This window comes from Hesperophylax consimilis, chromosome 21, assembly GCF_061612785.1.
Source record: "Hesperophylax consimilis isolate HC1 chromosome 21, BYU_Hcon_1.0, whole genome shotgun sequence".
Classification (NCBI taxonomy): Eukaryota; Metazoa; Arthropoda; class Insecta; order Trichoptera; family Limnephilidae; genus Hesperophylax; species Hesperophylax consimilis.
The window spans coordinates 26084579-26105753 of record NC_142856.1 but is presented as its reverse complement, the minus strand read 5'-3'; the positions used below and the strand labels follow the sequence as shown (position 1 = coordinate 26105753).

The following is a 21175-nucleotide window of genomic DNA, read 5'->3' as shown; positions in this document are numbered from 1 at the left end:
CCCCTAAACGGGGTGATGAACAATACAGAACATTTCGGAGTTTAGTTCTAGCCTAACTAAAGGATAAGTTAATTAATCCTTGATCAAATCGGCCCGAAATCTCCGGTTAAAAATGGGACCGATATCAGGTTGGCTAGCGTTGAGACACACAGTGTGCTATTGTGCCTAGTATCGCCATCTTGATCGACGAGCGCTTCGCTGCACGATCTGTTTCACACTGCAGCAGGGACATTTCACCACCACTCTCCCTAAATTGCCTCCAATTGATTTCATTCAAATGTATTGAATAAAGATTTAAAATAGTAACATCATGAAATAAAGATTAGGACACTGCGAGAAAAGAAAAAATCCACTCACCGAACACCTAATGACATACCAATCCACTCACCAAGTCCTCGGTCTCCTCTTCCAACGAGGCGTGGACCCCCATCACGAAGGGCGTGGGCGTGTTGAGCACCTCCGTCAAGCCAGCGGGTAGCAGCGGAATGTAGACGTGTGCGTAGCGGAAGGGGAACATGAGCGCCGTGAGAGCGCGGCATGCTTCGGATAAGCGGGAGTACGCACGAGATCGAAAAAGCACACGTTGTTCGGTCATTACACCACACCACAAAGTGACAACGTTTTGGATACCTGAGAAAGAATAATATTTACGTGAATAGACATTATCAAAACAAATATTTAATATAATGAATCACAAAGGGTTTGCAAAGATGTTGGTAATCATTTCCAACTACTGTTAGATTCCTGCACCACTCATACTCAACATATTTGTGTGCAAAAAGGGGTGAGACAAAACCAGCTTCAACAAAATGTGCTCCCTCAACCTTCTGTCTTTTCTATGTTTGTCGAATGTATTTTTTGGTAAATAGAATGTTTAATTTTTCCTTGCTAAGATATATTATTTAACTAATTAACTTGTTTGAGAGGAATACTTAGGTGAAACAATAACAAACTCATGAAAGTATATAAATATAGAAAAGAGGAGGGGTCCTACATTGGAGCCCTGGAGTACGCCAAACCGCAAAAATAAAATTTTGTATACAGTGATTATTTTAAACAGCTGTCAAAAAAGTTGAAAAGAGTTACCTTATTTAGTAGCATATCATGGTTTAAAGTATTAAAGGCCTTTAAAAAGTGGAAGTAGTGTGAAATAATCAGGTGAAAAGACTCACCCATCATTTGGAACAGCGTGTACACGGAGGAGTGCGTGACGGGCAGGGAGGCGCTGGTGGGCGGCTGCAGCGCCTGCCTGTCCCCGGCGCCGATGCTGAACCTGACCTGCGGCCCGCCGGGGCCCGGCACCTGGATGCAGCCCAGCACGTTGCCCACCAAAATCTCGAGGGGCACGCCGATGTTCTCCACGTACACGGTGTACATGATGCCGAGGCAGTTCTGGGAAAAACAGATAATATTCGCAATATAAACAAGAGGAATAAAATTGTGAGAATAACTGATAAGCTACAATGTTTAAATCGGCACATGACTTTTACAGACGCAAAAGACAATCTAAAATAAAAATGCAAGTTTTTGCGCGGCCCTATCGACATGCTAACGATCGCATTGTGCATAGCGCATACCCTTCTTTACATAACCTAACCCAACCAAACAGATAAACCAAAACCTAAAAAGGTAGAGGAACGCTGATACAGCTACTTAGACCCAGTTGTTCCGCGAAAATTCGCGTGTGACAAAGTCATCAAATGGTTACTCAGCGCCATGTGTTTTTTTGACATTTCAGCTTTCCATTAAATTTTAATAAGCTGACATTCTTAACAACACGATAGTTGCCCTATTCTGCTGATCACAATTTGTTCAAAAGCTGAAACAGACTTAGAATCGGCACAAGGAATTGGAAGGAAAAATTGACAGGTAGAAGTGGTGGCGGTGAAGAATGTTGGCGCATGTGATGTATGTATTTTATAATAACATCGACACATAGACATGGTGTATCCAATCTATTAAGGATCACGGAGTTATGTCACATCGGCCGGTCGTGATGACAATCGAAAGGCGATCGCAAGAGTGATTGATAAGGCACTCGAAAATTGAGAAGCACTTGAAAAGAATGTTGCAAAGATAATAAACGAATATTAATAGGGCAATCAGAAAGATACTTGATATCGAGGCAGTAACAATGTCTATCAGTTTGCCGATAGTCAGGGCAAGAAAGGCCATAGAAAATTTGACCGAAAAACAGTGAAATTTATAAGTTATCATGATAAGGCCAAAACCGGGATAGGAAAAGACAGCCGTAACTGTCGGAAAGAAAATCGGAATGAAAATTAACAGGATAATCAGAAAGATTTCACAGATAGCTACAAAAATAATTTGATCATATAACTAGGCAATACTAAGGTCGATTCGATCAGCGATCGTCGAGTGAATACAATCGAAAAGGCAAATCAGTTATGGGTACTGATGAAGTTCAATCAGAGGTATATAATCATGGGTATAAATCCCCCCCATCGGTTACAGTATTCTGTAGGAAGAAATGACAATAGATAAAGGTATTCAGGTGACTTACCCTGAAGGTCTCGATGTGGTCAAGCCTGGACACGAGCACCAGACACTTGGGCGCGTACATGATGCTGTGATGCGCGATTGCCGGCGGCCGTCCTCCCTCCACGGGGTCCTCCTCCTGAAACAAGCGATTATAGGGCATTAGTTTCAGACTATTGCTGACTAACAACAAAATACAGTAACCATGATCAAACGTCACCTCAAAGACCGACAAACATGGAAGATTTCGGGCGTACCGAACCATTTATTCGATAACCAACACCTCTGCCATAGGTCACCCCAAGTGGTTCGCTATTTTTGGTGATTTAGCAGGGGTGCCCGGGTTCATCGGGTGAGGTGTGTTCAGGATGCGCATGCCCATCAGCTGCGTAGAGGGCCGGATCGGGAGAGGCTGGTTTGGGGAGACCCTTTGGCCTCTACAACCGGTCTCCTTTTAAAGCATAACTTGCATAGTGTATTTTCATAAAATAATTTATTTAACGCTTTAATAATTATGAACGCGTGGATTATAACGTAGGTTAATGACATATTTTATAATCTAAAAAACAAATAAATAATGTAGCAGATTTATATATATAACAAAATAATTCTATTAATAACAAAAAGATACACGAATTACAAATAAATACAATACAGTTAACAGTTTATAGTTACAGTAAAAGTTCGGACGAATATGAATAGGGTTTTTTTTAAATTGTTTTTATAATTAGTTTTTGTGATATATAAATTGTTTGTATTTGATTTTTTTTTACCGCCCCATCCTAATGCTGTATTGTATAATTGATTGACAGAAAGCGAAGTATGTGCTTCTTAGGACGGGTTGTTTCGGAGAATCTGAACAATTCATCAAATTTCAACGTTTATTTGCGAGTTTTTTTTATTTTTTTATTTATTCACATTTAAACCCGCTAAACTACTTATGTAGTTTGTCAGCAGGGACATAGAGACAACATTTATACACTCATAAGATACAATTTGAACGGTACATAATTACATAAATTGGTTACATTGCAGAAAAGTTTAAATAGCAGCATAAAAGCCTTATATAATAAGCAAGTAAAAATAAATGTATGAACAAATTAGTATTATCAACATAAAACATAAAAGCCTTATAAAATAAGCAAGTAAAAATAAATGTATGAACAAATTAGTATTATCAACAAGTACATCAATAGTTTCATAAATAGAGGTAGGTAGTCAGGTATTACAAAATAATTGTTTTTCCATTTTCTAAGAATATGAATTCCATTTCAGGGGCATCAGTATAGATCATTATTATCCAATAACCATTTCCTTAGATTATATTTAACATTAGCAGTATACATGTTATTATTTTTAATTGTCATTGGTAATAAGTTAAACATTTTGGGTACTATATAGTTTAAAGTTCTTTCACCATATTTATTAGTACATTTCGGAACTACCAGTCCTTCATTTTGAGTGAATCTTGTGTTATGTTTATGGCAAACTCTTTCCCTATACAATGAATCAGACAATATAACATGTTGACTTACAATATTATAAAACAATAATCCTCTGACAGGTAAAATATTCAGAGACTTGTATAATATATTAATTTAATGTTACTTCTGTGTTGATTGTCATATTTATGGATTAACAATTTTATAATGGAGTTTTGTAATGTTTGTATATAGCTTATATTAGTTTTACAAGAATGTCCCCAAGAAGTAATTCCATAACGTATAGTGGATTCAGCCAGAGATAAGTAGATTAACTTTAAAGTACTTATAGGCACGAAATATTTTATTTTATAAATCCTACCCACAGTAGCTCGTAGACGTTTACAAACATTAGCAATTTGTACATCCCATTTCATGTAGCAGTCAATAGTAACACCCAAATATACATAACTTTTGACAAAATCAATGGTTTCACATGAACAGGGCTGTGCAACATTTTTATGTATGCAGTCAAATGTGTGTGTATATAATGAAGGAATTACATTACATCTGGCGTGTGGAGATCTGATGTGCATAATTTTAGTTTTTTTGGCGTTTATAAAGAGGACTGCATCATGCGACCATTTCAGTAGGGCAATAAAATCATGTTGCATAAGGTTCATTGCAGTAACCAGATCTTCGTGCGATATTACGAGCGCCGTATCGTCTGCATATACAAAATGTTTAACAAATGAAAACAATTTTCTCATAATTGAGACATAAATAATATAAAGGGTTGGCCCTAGAATTGACCCCTGTGCAACACCTGTTGAGATATATTTTATTTTGCTAAATTTTTTAAGAATTTTTACTCTTATTTGTCGATCAGTTAGTAAATTTTTTAATAAAACTAGCAGCTTTCCTCTAATTCCTATTGCCTCCAGTGTTTCTAATAGTTTATTTGTATCAATGGTATCAAATGCCTTAGAGTTATCTATGAATAAAACCAAAACTTGTTTTTTTAGATTTAATTCATAATTTATGTGATTTGAAAATTCCTGAAGCAGCATTTCCGTACTTTTTTACTTTTGAAATCCATATTGGTTGGGATCCAACAAAGAGAAAGATTCTAGATATTTATTAAGTTTTATGGAAATGTATTTTTCAAGTATTTTTTCTAGGGCTGGCAATATGCTTATTGGCCTATAATTTTGAATATCTGTATGTTTGCCCCCTTTGTAAATTGGCCTAATGATGCTACTTTTTATTTCATCTGGTATTACTGCTTGCGATAAAATTAAATTGATAAAGTGTGTTATAACAGGCCCTAAAATATTAATATGTGTCTTAATGTCAAACATTCGAATGTTGTCAATCCCTGGTGACTTTGAATTGTTTAATTTGCTAACAATAATATTGATTTCTTGGCAGGTAGCTCTGGGTAGGTACATACTATGTTGCACTTCATTCGGCCTGACGGTCGATGCTAAATAATCACATTTATGTATCATAGAGCTAACACTATTTGTAAAATATTCAACAAACTTATCTGCTACGGTTTCTTCATTATTCGTATTTAACATATATTTCGAGATTATTTCGTCACAACTACTTTTGGACTTGCGTCCTAATAATTTATTTATTTCATCCCAAGTTTTTTTTGTATTTCCAAAATAATTTTTGAATTTATTGTTAAAAAAGGTAGACTTACATTTAATAATTTCTTTTGTCTCCTTATTTCTGAAAGTTTTATATTCCAATTCAAAGAATTGATTGCTAGGAAAATTCTTCCACCTTCTGTACAATGAATCTTTTTTATAAATGTTTTCTAAGATATTAGAAGTTATCCAAGGTTTTATTGACAGAGGTCTTTTTTTGGGTTTATAATTCATAACGATTTTACTCTGTTCATACAAATTCTTAAAGTTGTTTTTAATTTTACTATATAGTATATTGCAATCTTGTTCCTCAAGCAAGGAGTGCCACTTAAAATTATGAATGTTTTTGTCGATTTTGTTTTGCGATAAAAACGAAATTCTTTCCCCGTGTTCTGGGGCTTCTTTCCTTGCACTATATTTAATATTAACTGCAGTTAAAAAGTGATCCGCTATAGTAATATTATTACATACACATGAGGAAAGAGAATCGCTTTGTTTACATCCACTGTTAAATCGGACAAATATGTGGTCTAAACAAGTACGAGTAACTTTTCCTGCTAAAACTGCTTCTCTAGTTACGTCACAAATACATTTGATTAAATAATTATCCGACATTATATTTTCGTATGTCATAATAATAGGGTTTTGACAATTTAACAAGTCTAGATTAATATCTCCTATAAGTAAAACATTTTCTTTGGGGCTTATAGAATGCAGAATGGCAAATATTTCATTAATAAATTGTGGTTGGCTAGAGTTGGGGGGGCGGTATATTGCTATGATGTTTAAAATACTCTTGTTTGGAAGTGTCATAGAGCCAAGCACACATTCAAAATGATTTGTTTCTAATGTTTTCTGTTGAAATGTGAATTCATTTCGAACATATAGCAATATACCTCCTCCAGATTTTTTAGTTCGGCAATAGTTGTAACAATTAAATCCAGGAATATTATACAGACAGACAAGATTCGGTGTTATAGCCGTTTCACATAACATTAACACATGAATATGCTTCCAACAAGTATTTAAGTAGACATTCAAAGTATCCCAGTATTTATAAATCGATCTAACATTCAACTGAACAATATTAATATTTTCCATATTGTAGTTGCTATGAAACTTTAGCCAATCACAGAAATTATGAGTATTTTCGTAATCTACCTCGTCATCTTCTTCAATGTAATTAGACGCCATAATCAATAGTTGCAAAGTCCTTGGCAAGGGCAGCCTTGTAGGCCGGGCAGGAGTCCTTGTCTCCAGTCGGATGTGCAGCGGGCTTCCCAAATCTTGTACAGGTGGCGCAGACAGGCTCGGCGGCGGCTTTTGGGCAGTTTATCCGGGCGTGACCTTCGCCTGCGCAGTGTCCACATCTTTGCTGGTCCTTGCAAAACTTGAAGGAATGTCCGATCATTTGGCACTTGGAGCACACTGTAAGTCCAATGAAGTCACGAACACGGCACACATTCCAGTCCACAAAGACTTTCCCCTGCTCCACCAGCACGTGACGAATGTGGGCAGGAACCTCGAAGACCCGGTGGCAAGTTGATCCAGTTCGAGCGCCAGCAAGGTGACTTAGCTTGCAACTTTTTACTGCGAAATCTAGGCCTGCTTTGTCCTGGGCTCCTGCTAAGGCATTTTTTAGGAAGCACTCGTCCGTTAGGTCACGAGGAACGTTGAAGAAAATCACCCTTGGAAGCCGTTTTGTTGGTAATCGAGCGCTTAGAGTGTCCGAGTTTGCTAGACATGGGGTTTTCAGTATTTTATCCTGATCTTCTTGTGTTGCAGTATGGATTACAACGCCTTTGTTTCGGATACTCCTAATGCCCGTCACACGGATTCCAAGTTCTGATGGTCGTAATGTATCTTTTAGTAGCTGTTTCGTATCGTCGCTATCTTTTGTAGAATCTAGCTTTGGGAAGATGCATACAGCAGGTTTGGGGGTCCCAACGTTAAGTCCTGAGCGGTTGATTGATGGTATCATCTTCTGTGGGCCATTTTTCACAATATCGGCAAACGATAGGCTTGCTTCCGTGGCATCGGCTACTCTACGCATCACTGGTCCTAGATCTGACTCCAACTGCAATATTTTTTCTAACCTGTGTTGGTTTTCTGCTTTTTCAATCGCGATCTCTCCCTTTGCCACTATTAATTTGGCATTGACTGTTGCCAGATCAGCTTTGAAGCCCTCTCGTTCCAATAACAGCTGTGAAACTGATCTGAATACAGCGGATACATATGCGCTTATCCGCAGTTGTTGATCCTTTGAGACTCTTGACTGCTTTTCAGCAAGGACATCTTGGAGTGCTCTTAGACTTGCTTCAGTGTCGTTCAGTATCTGGACTGAGGACACTGGGATTTCACTCTCATTTTCAGACACGTCGGAATAGTCCGATGCTCCGTCAGATTCCTCATCTTCAACCACTGGAGAAATCATTCCCGAGGCCTTTTTTTGTGATGGGGACGTCATCTTATCCAGCATTCTTTTTTTACGCCGATGGCAGCATTCATCAGGCATCGGTGGGATGGACATTTCAATGAGAACAAACACACAATCTTAGGTTGTTTTAAAACTTTCGATAAAAATGTTTAGAATCCGCTAGAATAGTATTATTTTATTACTGTTTTATCAAATAAACTTTTTTGGCACTTAAATTTTCCATATAAATACTGTTTGCACACGAATTCGGAGGTTTTTTTTAGTTTTTTTGCAAGAGCAAAGTGTAAACACGAACTGCTGTCACTGCGATTATTGTTACAATGAAAGTTCTGCGAAAGATATTTTCTAGTTCTGTTATTATTTCAGTTCTGCCAAGCAACTAGCCTATAGTGATATAATATCAGAACTTGAATAGGACTTTCACAGAACTCGCAAATTAACGTTGAAATTTGATGAATTGTTCAAATTCTCCGAAACAACCCGTCCTAAGTAATTTTTCGTTTAAAATATCTCTTAAACATTTAAATATAAATGTTAGTTTCCTTATTCTGTCGTTCAGAATATTTACATGCGAACTAGATTCTATTCTAATTGTATTATATTCTATTCTAACTCTATTCCAACTAGAGTTATAATAACTATAGTTTTTGCTTTAAAAAAAAACAATGATTCAATTGGGAATTTTGGCCCCAAATCCAAAATTATATTTTGTACGAAAAAGGCCGCGCAGCGTTCCTCTTAAAAATAATATACGTAATTCGTAATTGTCTTACTAGATTTACATCACCTTTGCGGCCGATTGCGACTGCATCATGAGAATTCGTGTCCGATGCGGTCACCTACTATTTTTAAGAGATGATAATACTGTGAAGTGAGTGAAACATCGTGCAAAAAAAACAAACCCACTCCCGATAGCCAACACTGTACAATAATAATGTATTGCCTAATACAAAAAAAAAAATAATAATACATAGTTTTATACATAAATGTTACTTGCCAAAACGCAAGTCAAATAAACTCTTCATTCTATGAAAATAAATATCATCTTCAAAAATCAATTTCGGTTGACTGTGCGGGCGTTGGTTATTCCTGCGTGAAATCTGGTTCGATGAACTGAAATTAGCGTTGAATTTAAGTGTCGTTTTCAAAATTAGAACTGATTGTCAGTCAGTTTAAATTTTTGATAGATTTCGTGATTTTTCAACTTTACTAACGGTGTTCATTCGAAAGGTAAATATCTGATCGTCTCTCTAATTTGTCAACAACAAAGATAAAATTATCTCTATATAAAGAAGGGTGTCTGTGGCGGCAGAGCTTTATTTTTTGTACAAATCAACAGTTTTATTCCGAGATTGATGAAATTTCCACACTTGAAAGACGAAATCAAAAGGAAAAAAAAAACGCGACGGACTTCAGCTAGTTATATTGTAAAGAAAATTCCCGAGGCAAATTCTTTCAGTTTCTTAAGACTCCTATTGTCTACTAGAATGATTTATTTATTTTAATATCAACGGTATAAAATATACCATAATATACAGTAAATTATAAACAGTGACCTCAGAAAATATACAATTAACAAAAACTCTACATGGATATAAAAAGTTAGAGATACAAGTACATGCAAAACTTATAGGTAGACTAGGTTAGATTAGTATTGATTGAAATACATGATAGTATAGATACATGATATAATATATTACAATAGCTAAAATGTATGCATTTATTTTCAGGTTTTGGTTGAAAGTAGGTATTAAGTGCCAATCAAGCTGTTGGTTCACCGTATTGACTATTATTATTGACCCAAGTTTCCTCAGTTGCCCCATTTTATATACATATTTATTTGACTTTTTACGTAAGTATGAGTGGACTTACATTTTATTGGTCATGATTTAAAAGATGTACCTAGCTTCTGTACAATTAAACAGATCCGCTACATCTGCGTACCTATTACTAATTTCATGTAATCTAGGTACAAGCGAGTGTTTGAAATGTTCAGTCTTAGAATTGTTACAATTAAAGCGGGTTTTGGTATTAGATGTATTGTACGTTTGGTGACTTAGCAGGAGTGCCCGTGATCATGGGGTGAGGTTTGTCTAGGTCTTGGCTGCGGATGCGTTTGCCCTCCTACTGCGTGGCGGATCGAATCGGGAGAGACTAGTTGAGGGAGACCTTTTGACTGCTCCAGCCGGACTCTCTATCGACTGATCACTGCAGCGGGAGGGATGGATTATACGTCCATATTGATTCCTATCAACCCCTCATACTTTTTCCTTCCCAGAACTTTATCTCCTTACTTTCCCTAAAATACCCTTCACACAACATACCCCCTGAGGGATTTTTTCCTACTGTTAATCTAATGTAAGAAAATCATAATATTTAATCTTAACATAGTAGAAATCAGGTCCCTGCGGCGGCGGACGTGTGGTAAAACCATGTATGATCGATAAGTGTAATGAATAAGATTATGAAAGGGACGCTTAGATGTTTTAGGCACGTAGAGCGAATGAACGGACAGAGGAGTATAAGAAGAATATTTATGACGTGAATGAAAATGGCATAAGAAGTCGGTGACGCCCGAGGAATACATGGCACGATCAAGCGAGCTAAATACTTGAGTACCTATGTCAAGAGTAAGAATAACAGTAGGGTATTAATTTATTTTTATTTTTATTAACACAGCATAAAAAAATACTAAGAATAAATACCATACCGCGTCCGTATGAGACAATGTATGAATGTAATTGAAGCAAGGAGTGTGTGCTAAGACCGTGTTGTTTTGCAGTTCATGCTCTCTGTACTTACACGGGGAAATGGCGTGATGATTGGTTACTTGAATCATATTTTAACGGGATGCAAAATTATTGAAAATTGACGTTAATGAGCTACTATTTTATGTAGCTATAACTTTGTGGTTATCCATTATAAACGAAAAAGCAACAATACTTTGTTTGAAACGCTATTTTTTATACCAAACCTGACCGGTTTCGGAACAACCGTTCCTTCCTCCGGCCAAAATACATACTAACTGAACATTACAAAATAATGGATGAAGATATATTAGTATGTGCTGAAGTGGGGGTGGAGGCGTGAAAGACGTTCCCTTTCCCCGTCCGGCCTATCTCTTCCCCCCACTCACACTTATGTTTTATATTAAAAATAAAAAATTTCAATTTCACTGTATTTCTTCTCTGAAGTACCAAAAAGTTTAAAAACATTCTGTATGCAAGCTATGCATCTGTGGGAGTACTGTGTTATACTAAACTTTGGTTGTGATAATGCGCAACATTATTAGATTATCAAAATGTCGGATGTTTCAATTTTACCCATCACTGCTTTGAACAACTCTTCCCACAAATCGGTCATCGAAATTCTGAGAACAGGTCGATTTTCAAGCGTCGATTATGTGAGGTTAGGTTGGGACAAACTAGGTGCATTTTTAAATCTGTTGAAACATATAGAGCATTTACGTGCTAGACACTAGAGGTGGGTCCTATGAGTACTTTTCGTTACTGGATACAATGAGTACAGGTACAGAAAAATACCTGGTAAAAATACCGGTGACAAAATACTCAAAAGTATTTAATACCCATCGAATATACCCATTAAAAATACCCACTAAAAATTCCCATCAAAAATACCACTAAAAATACCTATTAAAAATACCTATTAAAAATACCCATCAAGAATACCTATTAAAAATACCTATCAAAAATACCTGCTAAAAGTACCTACCTATTAAAAATATTTAGTCCCGATATAAAACACTTGTGAATATTTTGGAACCAGGTATTTTAGAGATCTGTCACAAGTACAAAGTATCGCATGGAAATACCCAATACTTTAACTGGGCACGATAAATACGCCTCACCTCTACTAGACACGCGATTGTTTCGATCTGGGGTAAGCCGGGTCGATTTACGCCTGAGGTAAAAATTAAATAAATTTTTAATACGTGGTAATAACATTATGCAGGTTACGATCAATATAATTATACAAGCGCTGACCCGTGAAAAATCACGGGATATTATAATTGTAGTATTTATAAAATATAGGGTTTTCCAATAAGAGGTGTTATTTTGAATAGCCCGCTATTTCGGTAGATGTTACTTTTGAAGCTGTCATTTTTTGACATTTGACAAGTAGAAACTACGCCATTAATAAAAATGGAACGATACACGCTTCAACAACGCATTGAAATTATTAAAATTCACTTGAGTAAATCAAATGCAAATCATCTTAAGTGATGAGGCCCATTTCCACGTCGGTGGCTTCGTCAACAAGCAAAATTGTCGCATCTGGGGCTCGGAAAACCAAAGAGTTATTGTTGAAAAGCCTCTCTATCCTCAACGTGTGACTGTTTGGTGTGGTTTATGGTCCGGCGAAGTCATTAGACCTTACTTTTTCGAAAATGAGGCTGGAGCAACAGTTACGGTGAATGGATTACGCTATCGAGATTAATGATTTTTTATGGCCGGAATTGAATATCAAAATAACACCTCTTATTGGAAAACCCTGTATAATACTCGTACATCCGTTTTATTAATAGATGTATTCAAACCATATTTTTTTTTTGTTATTGACTGAGGATTGAACACTCCTCCCCAGGGACTGGCTCTTAACTGCTGTGAACTTTCAAAATGTCTTTTAAAACATTTTTTTTGGTTTGACTGAGGATTGAACATTCCTCCCCAGGGACTGACTAAAATTAGTGAACCGTGCTATCACTTAAGCCAAATCTTAATTTTTATAATGTCATCCAATTTCAGAGTAATGCATATGTGTGCGCGTGAGTGCCATCAAAAGTTGATAGAATGCATTTTCATCGCTAGCGAGTCTACCTGCCGAGTTTCAGCTCGATCGGTTGTCCATTTTATGTATGAATTCATTTCAATTCAAAACATTTCTTAAATAATGTATACAGGGTGTCGGCACGTACCCGACAAACTTTAACCACCTATTCCTTACACATTTGGAGTAAAAAATGTTATGGGCACTTTGCTGTCCGGTAACATTTTTTTTAATAAAAGAGCCAGTCCCTGGGGAGGAATGTTCAATCCTCAGTCAATAACAAAAAAAAATATGGTTTGAATACATCTATTAATAAAACGGATGTACGAGTATTATACAGGGTTTTCCAATAAGAGGTGTTATTTTGATATTCAATTCCGGCCATAAAAAATCATTATTCTCGATAGCGTAATCCATTCACCGTAACTGTTGCTCCAGCCTCATTTTCGAAAAAGTAAGGTCCAATGACTACGCCGGACCATAAACCGCACCAAACAGTCACACGTTGAGGATAGAGATACTTTTCAACAATAACTCTTGGGTTTTCCGAGCCCCAGATGCGACAATTTTGCTTGTTGACGAAGCCACCGAGGTGGAAATGGGCCTCATCACTCAAGATGATTTGCATTTGATTCACTCAAGTGAATTTCAATGCGTTGTTGAAGCGTGTATCGTTCCATTTTTATTAATGGTGTAGTTTCTACTTGTCAAATGTCAAAAAATGACAGCTTCAAAATTAACATCTACCGAAATAGCGGGCTATTCAAAATAACACCTCTTATTGAAAAACCCTGCAGTTAAAAAAAAACTTCGTTTGTTCGGGTTGATTATTTTATTCCATATTTGAAAATTAAAAGTACACTGAACTAGAATAATGTCTACGCACTTCGTAGGAATTCGGAGAAATATTTACATCACCCATGCACCGACAACCGAAATAAATATGTTTAATTATAATGTGCAATTTAGTGATATTTCAACTAGAGTGTTTTTTTAACGAAATTGTAACCAAGCTGCGAATATCAAGAGTACAAAGAATAATTACTTCAGATAGGTATAACCAATTCTTTCCAAATCGGTTTCAATGAATGAGTAACGTCCAACGATCAGATATCCCAGTTATTATATCTCATAAAATTATTGTTTCATGGTAAATAATATTGCATGAGGATATTGGTGAGTAATAATAACAATTATTATGTATCAATGTCATAACATTAATTACCCTCCATATATAAGTGTTGTGATTGACAATGACAGACACTCTGGCATTTGTAATACAATATTATCAGCGGTATTGATAGTACTCGTATTAATTGTTATCTGCGAAAATAATTCTCAGTTAATATTGAAGATAACAATGCATTTATATGGATCAAGATGAAATTCGATTTCAATTGAGAGATAAGGATTGAAGATCACTGTGCTGACTTTGTCCTTGATTATATTATGAATTCGTGTTATGTAATGTAATTATGTAGACTTTAATTGTTTATGTCTGTGAGTAAGTTATTAAGGCGATGTATATTCTGAAATAAAATAGAAATTCGATAGTGGCTACGTACTCCTTGCGCTGGTCGCGATAAATATGATTGATATTACCCGGTCGCTTTGACCACTAATATTTCAAAAAAATCCCCCAATGCGCATATTTCCGTGGTGCTGGGTGTTCCTCAAGGGACGGTATTAGGTCCTATTTTATCAATTATTTATATTAATGATAACATCAGAGAAATAAATAAAATATCAAAAGTCGATTACTTGCGGTTGAAACTTTAAATTTTATTTTGTGTGAAGAGTACAAATATGCAGTAAATTAAGACAAATTTCGAACTATGGCTAAAAATAAATAAGTTGAAACTAAACGTGAACAAAACAAGATGTATGAAAAACACAAGAAAATTTTAAGAACTAAATTTATCGTAGAAATAAAACAAAGAAAAAAATCCGAAAGCAGCACTTTTACGGTCCTGGAAATTCGGTCGAAAGCGTAAGGAGGTTGTCAAACTTTCGTCACCCCAGCGTATGATAAAAATTGTAGGTATTTTTTTATGTTTGACTTAAGGTTTGAGACATGATAATATAAAAAAACCCTCCTATTCTGTCTGTAACATCAATGGTTCTGCACAGCTAATCAATTTATGTATCGTGTGTGCTGAAATATCACTATTTGTTCTGTTCTATTCTATCGTGTAGATAAACTATTGATATTTTTTTATACAAAAACTTTTCATATTTTAAAAGAATTGCTTTACCCGTTGTGAGCCCCAATTTTACTATTTAATAAAAATATAATATGAAATAATAAAATGAATTGTTGCCTACAGAGCATCGGACCATCCCATGTAATGATGTATTTTGAATTACGTATATATTTTTTATTATTTTATGTTATACAATTTTTGTAATGAAAGTAATGGTTTTATCTTTGCTGGACTTAATAAATAAAATAAAAACTAATGTTTTTATAAAAGATCTGGGAAATATTTATATTATTCCAAGTAGAAGTACGGGGAAGCGATTTGATATTTTAAAAGAGTTTTATTCAAAAACTGTAATTTATAAGTTTTGGAGTGTGGTTTTCAAATAGTGGACTCTATACCTATACCTAATCGAGACCTTTTTACAGATAATCAGTCTGTAGATAAAATAATATATTCTATAGGCTTATAGATTTAACATATCAATTCCCAGTTGATTCAGACTATCTAAGATTATGTACTAATTAAGCTATGCAAGTCGACTTAACTTATAATCCGTGTATAACATATCCATCGGGTCCAATATTTGCACTACGAACTTCTTGAATTACATTTAATATATAACATTTGCGATTTCTAAGAAATGTATTTCGTGATTTATTTTATGATTAGATTCAATTTTATTTGAATAATATATTATATTTTTTAAATTAAATATTATATTATTATATGTAATGGATAAATGAAACCCAAATAGTCGATGCAAATTCTTAATTCATGTATAATTATTTGATTTGATAATGTTTGTAAGTCTTTTGTATTTGTTGTTGTTGATCTAGGATAGGTATTTTAACTGTCTTGTTTATTATATGACAGTGTTACATTTATACTGTCCCTTACTGAAAATCTCACTTGAGAGATCATTAATTATCTTACAAATATTTATTTTTTTCTTTTTGTCTTTTCTTGAACCATAAAAAATAGTAGTTATTCTGACAACAAACAAATAGATACGCTACATGTCACAATTTGATAATAACGGTTATTTATGGATTTGTATAGATTGGCATCAATGGAAAATAATTTATTATATTTCATTAATACGTCATTTTTTATCTTACTTTTTGTATTTTTATATTTTCTTACACTTTATTAGTACTTGTAACTTTTTACCTACGTTAATGGCACGTGTTGCGCCGTATGTTTTTTTTAGTAAATAACATTAATCTTAGAGTGGTTGATACTCTCAGTATCGCCCTGGCGAAAGACCACTATTCAGAATCGAAACTTTTCTTGAAATGGCTTTGACTGTATTTGGTGACCAGATCTAAATAGCCAGGTATTTTCTGACTTTCCTCTTACACGTCTCATTCCGTTCCCAACTATCTTCAGTCTCGCTACATACACCGATTGGGGAAATCATGGTATAACTAGCTCCGGACAGTCGGGAGCAGTTGCGACTCTCGCTAAGCTTCAACATTCACTTAAAATATGAAACGGGCTGAGAATCGGTGTTTGGGAACCGATTAAATTTAAAATCGGTTCCCAAACACCGATTCACTTAAAATATGAAACGGGCTGAGAATCGGTGTTTGGGAATCGATTAAATTTAAAATCGGTTCCCAAACACCGATTCACTTAAAATATGAAACCGGCTGAGAATCGGTGTTTGGGAACCGATTAAATTTAAAATCGGTTCCCAAACACCGATTCACTTAAAATATGAAACGGGCTAAGAATCGGTGTTTGGGAACCGATTAAATTTAAAAATCGTAAAGTATTTCTGGAAAATCTTTAAATTATTCTTAATTCGGTTTTAAATGAGATTGCGTATGTATACGTAGCATTAAGTTCTGAAGAATGCGTCTCATTTTTATGCTTGAATCTGACAATGCTGTCTGAATATGTGTAAAAGGTGTCTTTCTTTGGAAAAAATAGGGAAATTTGAACCCCTGAATGTACAATGTAAAGGCAGGGGAGCTATGCCGCCACCCGGTTGGGTAGCATTATCGTGAGTCGGGTTAAGATAGGGGCTGTGGGGAGGGATTTATTAATACGGTTCTTGAAGAGGCCCGGATTATACAAAGGAGGAACGTGGTTTAAGGATGTGACATTGCGAGCTAAATACGTACTTTTGTCTTTGCTTTTATTGAATTATTTATGAAAATTAATAGATTCTATTTATTATTATACGAAATCCCTGGCATTGTCTGGGCTTTATTCTGCTTTAAAATGTGGGAAAGGGGATGGGGTGGTTTAACAAAAAAATTGTACCCAGTCACTTTTCGCTGTTTTGAAGGTCAAACGTGCATAATTGCATCAATCTCGCAAGACAGAGAGAAGGCAAGACCGAGTTGTTTAGCGGTCCATCCGCTTTGCCCACCTCTGAGGGAAAACGGTGTGATGGTTAATTAATTATTATTAATTAAAACGTACATAAATTAACAGTTTTCACACGGCGACTATTATTCTTGAGCTATATAATAAAAGCGCCGATAAAATAGCTGTTTAATTTTCTTATTTTGGTGCTAGTTACAATAAATCTGTAGACGCACTTAATCAGTATTCATAAACATGTGTATTTATGCGGTGTTTGTGTTAATGAGAGGGAGAAACAAACAATGGAACATAAAATGCTAATGACTCTGTGCGGTGGTACTAACAAGAGTTACGACCTGTTAAATAAGAGAGTACCTACTGTTAAATGAATAGAGAGTAGCAACAGGGAAAGCATTGTCTATTGTAGTGTATTTACAAATTAACACGGAGGTCATCCCGTTTCCGTAACAACGGGTTTCCAACAACAACAAAAATCTACCAAATTAATTTATCAGTTGTTAGGCTTGATATAAACGGCTATAGAACATGTTAATTTGGGGGTAGAAAGTGAAGACGTCAGTTAGCAATTGAAGAAGTTATCAAGAGAACACGTCAACAGCAAGATAACAAGTGGAAAGGTGAACAAGTTGGCAAGTGGACATGTACAAGCGGTAAAGATAACAAGTGGACAATTTAAAAAGTTAATAAGTGAATAAGTTAGTTGACATGTTAACAGATGAAAAGGTGAACAAGTGAACAATTGGTCAAGTACAAGCGAAAGAGATAACAAGTGCACACGTAAACAGGTGAACAAGCAAGTTAACAAGTGAAAAGATGAACTAGTGGACAAGTGAAAAGATAACAAGTGAACAATTTTAAAAACTTAATAAGTGAATAAGTTAGTTGACATGTTAACAGATGAAAAGGTGAACAAGTGGACAATTGGTCAAGTACAAGCGAAAGAGATAACAAGTGAACACGTAAACAAGTGAACAAGCAAGTTAACAAGTGAAAAGGTGAACTAGTGGACAAGTGAAAAGATAACAAGTAAACGAGTGAGCAAATAAACAAGTGCACACGTAAACAAGTGAACAAGCGAGTTAACAAGTGAAAAGGAGAACTAGTGGACAAGTGTAAAGATAACAAGTGAGCAAATAAACAAGTCAAAAAGTTAACACGTGAATACGTGCACAAGTGAAGTTTTCTTTTTAACCTGTAGAACGCCGATGGGTCTCTGGAGAACATTCGAACATTCTAATATGATTCATATTAGGATAATTTGCGATGCGATTTTGATCTTAATGCTTCGAAAAATATATGAAAACAAAATCAGCATCGTTTGTGCTAATAAAACGTTAGGTTCCACTAATATTTTTTCTGTTACATGCTCCGGCCTTCAACGGGATAAATGACTATCATTAAATAAATAAATAAAACGTTGGGTTAGATTAGGTTAGGTTAGGACAACTAACTGTCCCGTGCTCAAATGTCTCAGAATATTAGGTAAAATCAGTGCCATTTCGCCCTAGGAAATAACGAATACTTCATCCTCTTGGCACACCGTCTAGACAGGAAGAGAGGGGAGAGAAGATTATATGCATAATGAATAAGAGATAGAGGAGGGTTGATGATTGAAAGTCCCGTCACGCGAGGCTTAGTCGTGTCAAGGACGCCGATGTGACTCGAAATTACCGCCTAAACTTAGATTCACACAAGTGGACCGACTTAGTCATTTTTACTAGCTAACACACTAGTCACTGTCACCAACGACAAATTAACTAAATATGATTACATTCTCAATTTTCGCTCAATTCGGCCTCGAAAATATACTACATAATTTACTTGTATTTTTATGAACACCAAGTGATAATATATAAAGCATTGCTAATTTATTAAGAATCCCTTCAAATTATTCATAATTCGTTTAAAAACGGGATTGCAGGCCTTTAACGAATGAATGATAGGTTTCCAAATAAACATTCAGTAAAACAAGAATGTGTTTAATGTGTCGCGATGTCGGAACACGTGTTCATAAAAACTTTCGCATTTCGTCATTTGTACATTATCAGGATAAATGCAAGCGCATGAACACGTGTTCCAATATATTAGGAATGTACTAAAAGTTCATTAGGAAAAAAATTACGGCCTGTAATCCCGATTCAAATAAATCAGCAATACTTATTTTTCTCCGTGTGTTTTAGGAATTATGGGCCAGTTAATTCAGTGCGCTTGAATAACAACATTACTTGAATAGAACTTTTGCAGAACTTGAAATTTGATGAATCGTTCAAGTTCTGTGAAACCACGGGCCCTAAGACATTTCTGTCGAGAACGTGAACAAATAGTGTTTCAAGAACTCTGCAAATGTCATTAGTCGTTAGGTTCTCTTGACCTTTTCAATGCAAATTAACAGTATGGAATATTAATGTACCACATAGCGACATCATGAATGTGTTCGAGTCATGTTTATATTTACGTTAAGATGCTGCGAGGTAGAGATCCATTAATTGCTTAAGAATAAAGAAAACACAAAAACACAACATCAAAAAGGCAACTTTTTGATAGTAACCGGATAACTCATCAAAATGAAAATTCAACACACCTATGAAAAGTGCTGTAAAGTTATGAAAAGTAATGAAACTGAAACTAGGTTAAATACAGGGTTTTCCAATAAGAGGTGTTATTTTGAATAGCCAGCTATTTCGGTAGATGTTACTTTTGAAGCTGTCATTTGACAAGTAGAAACTATGCCATTAATAAAAATGGAACAATACACGCTTCAACAACGCATTGAAATTATTAAAATTCACGTGGCTTCGTCAACAAGCAAAATTGTCGCATCTGGGGCTCGGAAAACCCAAGAGTTATTGTTGAAAAGCCTCTCTATCCCCAACGTGTGACAGTTTGGTGCGGTTTATGGTCCAGCGGAGTCATTGGACCTTACTTTTTCGAAAATGAGGCTGCAGCAACAGTTACGGTGAATGGATCGTTATCGAGAGATGATTAATGATTTTTTATGGCCGGAATTGGATGGTTTTAATCTGGACAACGTTTACTTTCAACAAGACGGCGCTACGTGCCACACAAGCAACGAAACCATTGATCTTTTACGAATGAATATCAAAATAACACCTCTTATTGGAAAACCCTGTAGAAGCTAGGAGTCCACAATGAGTGCTGGTACCTACCCTGGTGTACGGAAGTGAGGCATGAGAAAGGATGAAAGACTGAATGCTGTATAAATGAGATCCCTGAGGCGTATGTGTGTTAAAACCATGTATGATCATGTGATAAATGTGGAGATCAGCAAAGAGTGCAAGGCTGATGTAAACGTAATTAGTAAGATCAAGAAAGGGACGCTAAGATGGTTTGGGCATGTAGAGCGAATGAGCGAAGAAAGGAGTGTAAGGAGAATATACGATGCAAATGTGAATGGTAGCAGAATTCGGGGACGCCCGAGGAAGACATGGCACGACCAAGTGAATCAGATAGTTGAGTCGGGCCATGTCAAGAATCAGAATAATAGAAGAGTATGTATGAACGTGAATGAGACAAGGAGTGTGTACCAAGACCGAGTTGTTTGGCGGTCCGTCCTCTCCGCCTACCCCAGCGGAAAACGGCGTGATGGTTAGTCAGTTAGATAGTTTTCATAACTTTATAGCACTTTTTATAGGTGTGTTGAATTGTCATTTTGATAAATTATCACGGAACCCCTTTTTGATATTTCAAAAAAATTATTTTGAAAAAAATTGCGTTGCAACCACCGAAAAGATTTTCCATAGTATAAAAAAATAATGAAGATAATATAGGATAATAGGCAGTGTACGAGAGACAGAGCGCGTGCTAAATGGG

The 21175-nt window shown here is 35.7% G+C and overlaps 1 protein-coding gene across 1 annotated transcript in view; it reads right to left on the bottom strand.

Annotated features, from left to right (window-relative positions):
- Positions 1-21175, bottom strand: part of Sbf (SET domain binding factor) — a 181566-nt gene that overhangs the window by 84442 nt on the left and 75949 nt on the right. Inside the window, exons 4-6 of the mRNA XM_089644755.1 lie at positions 2525-2638; positions 1173-1392; positions 389-630 (exon numbers count right to left, since the gene is read on the bottom strand). Coding sequence (XP_089500881.1) covers positions 389-630; positions 1173-1392; positions 2525-2638 — 576 coding nt within the window. The remainder of the gene's footprint in view (positions 1-388; positions 631-1172; positions 1393-2524; positions 2639-21175) is intronic.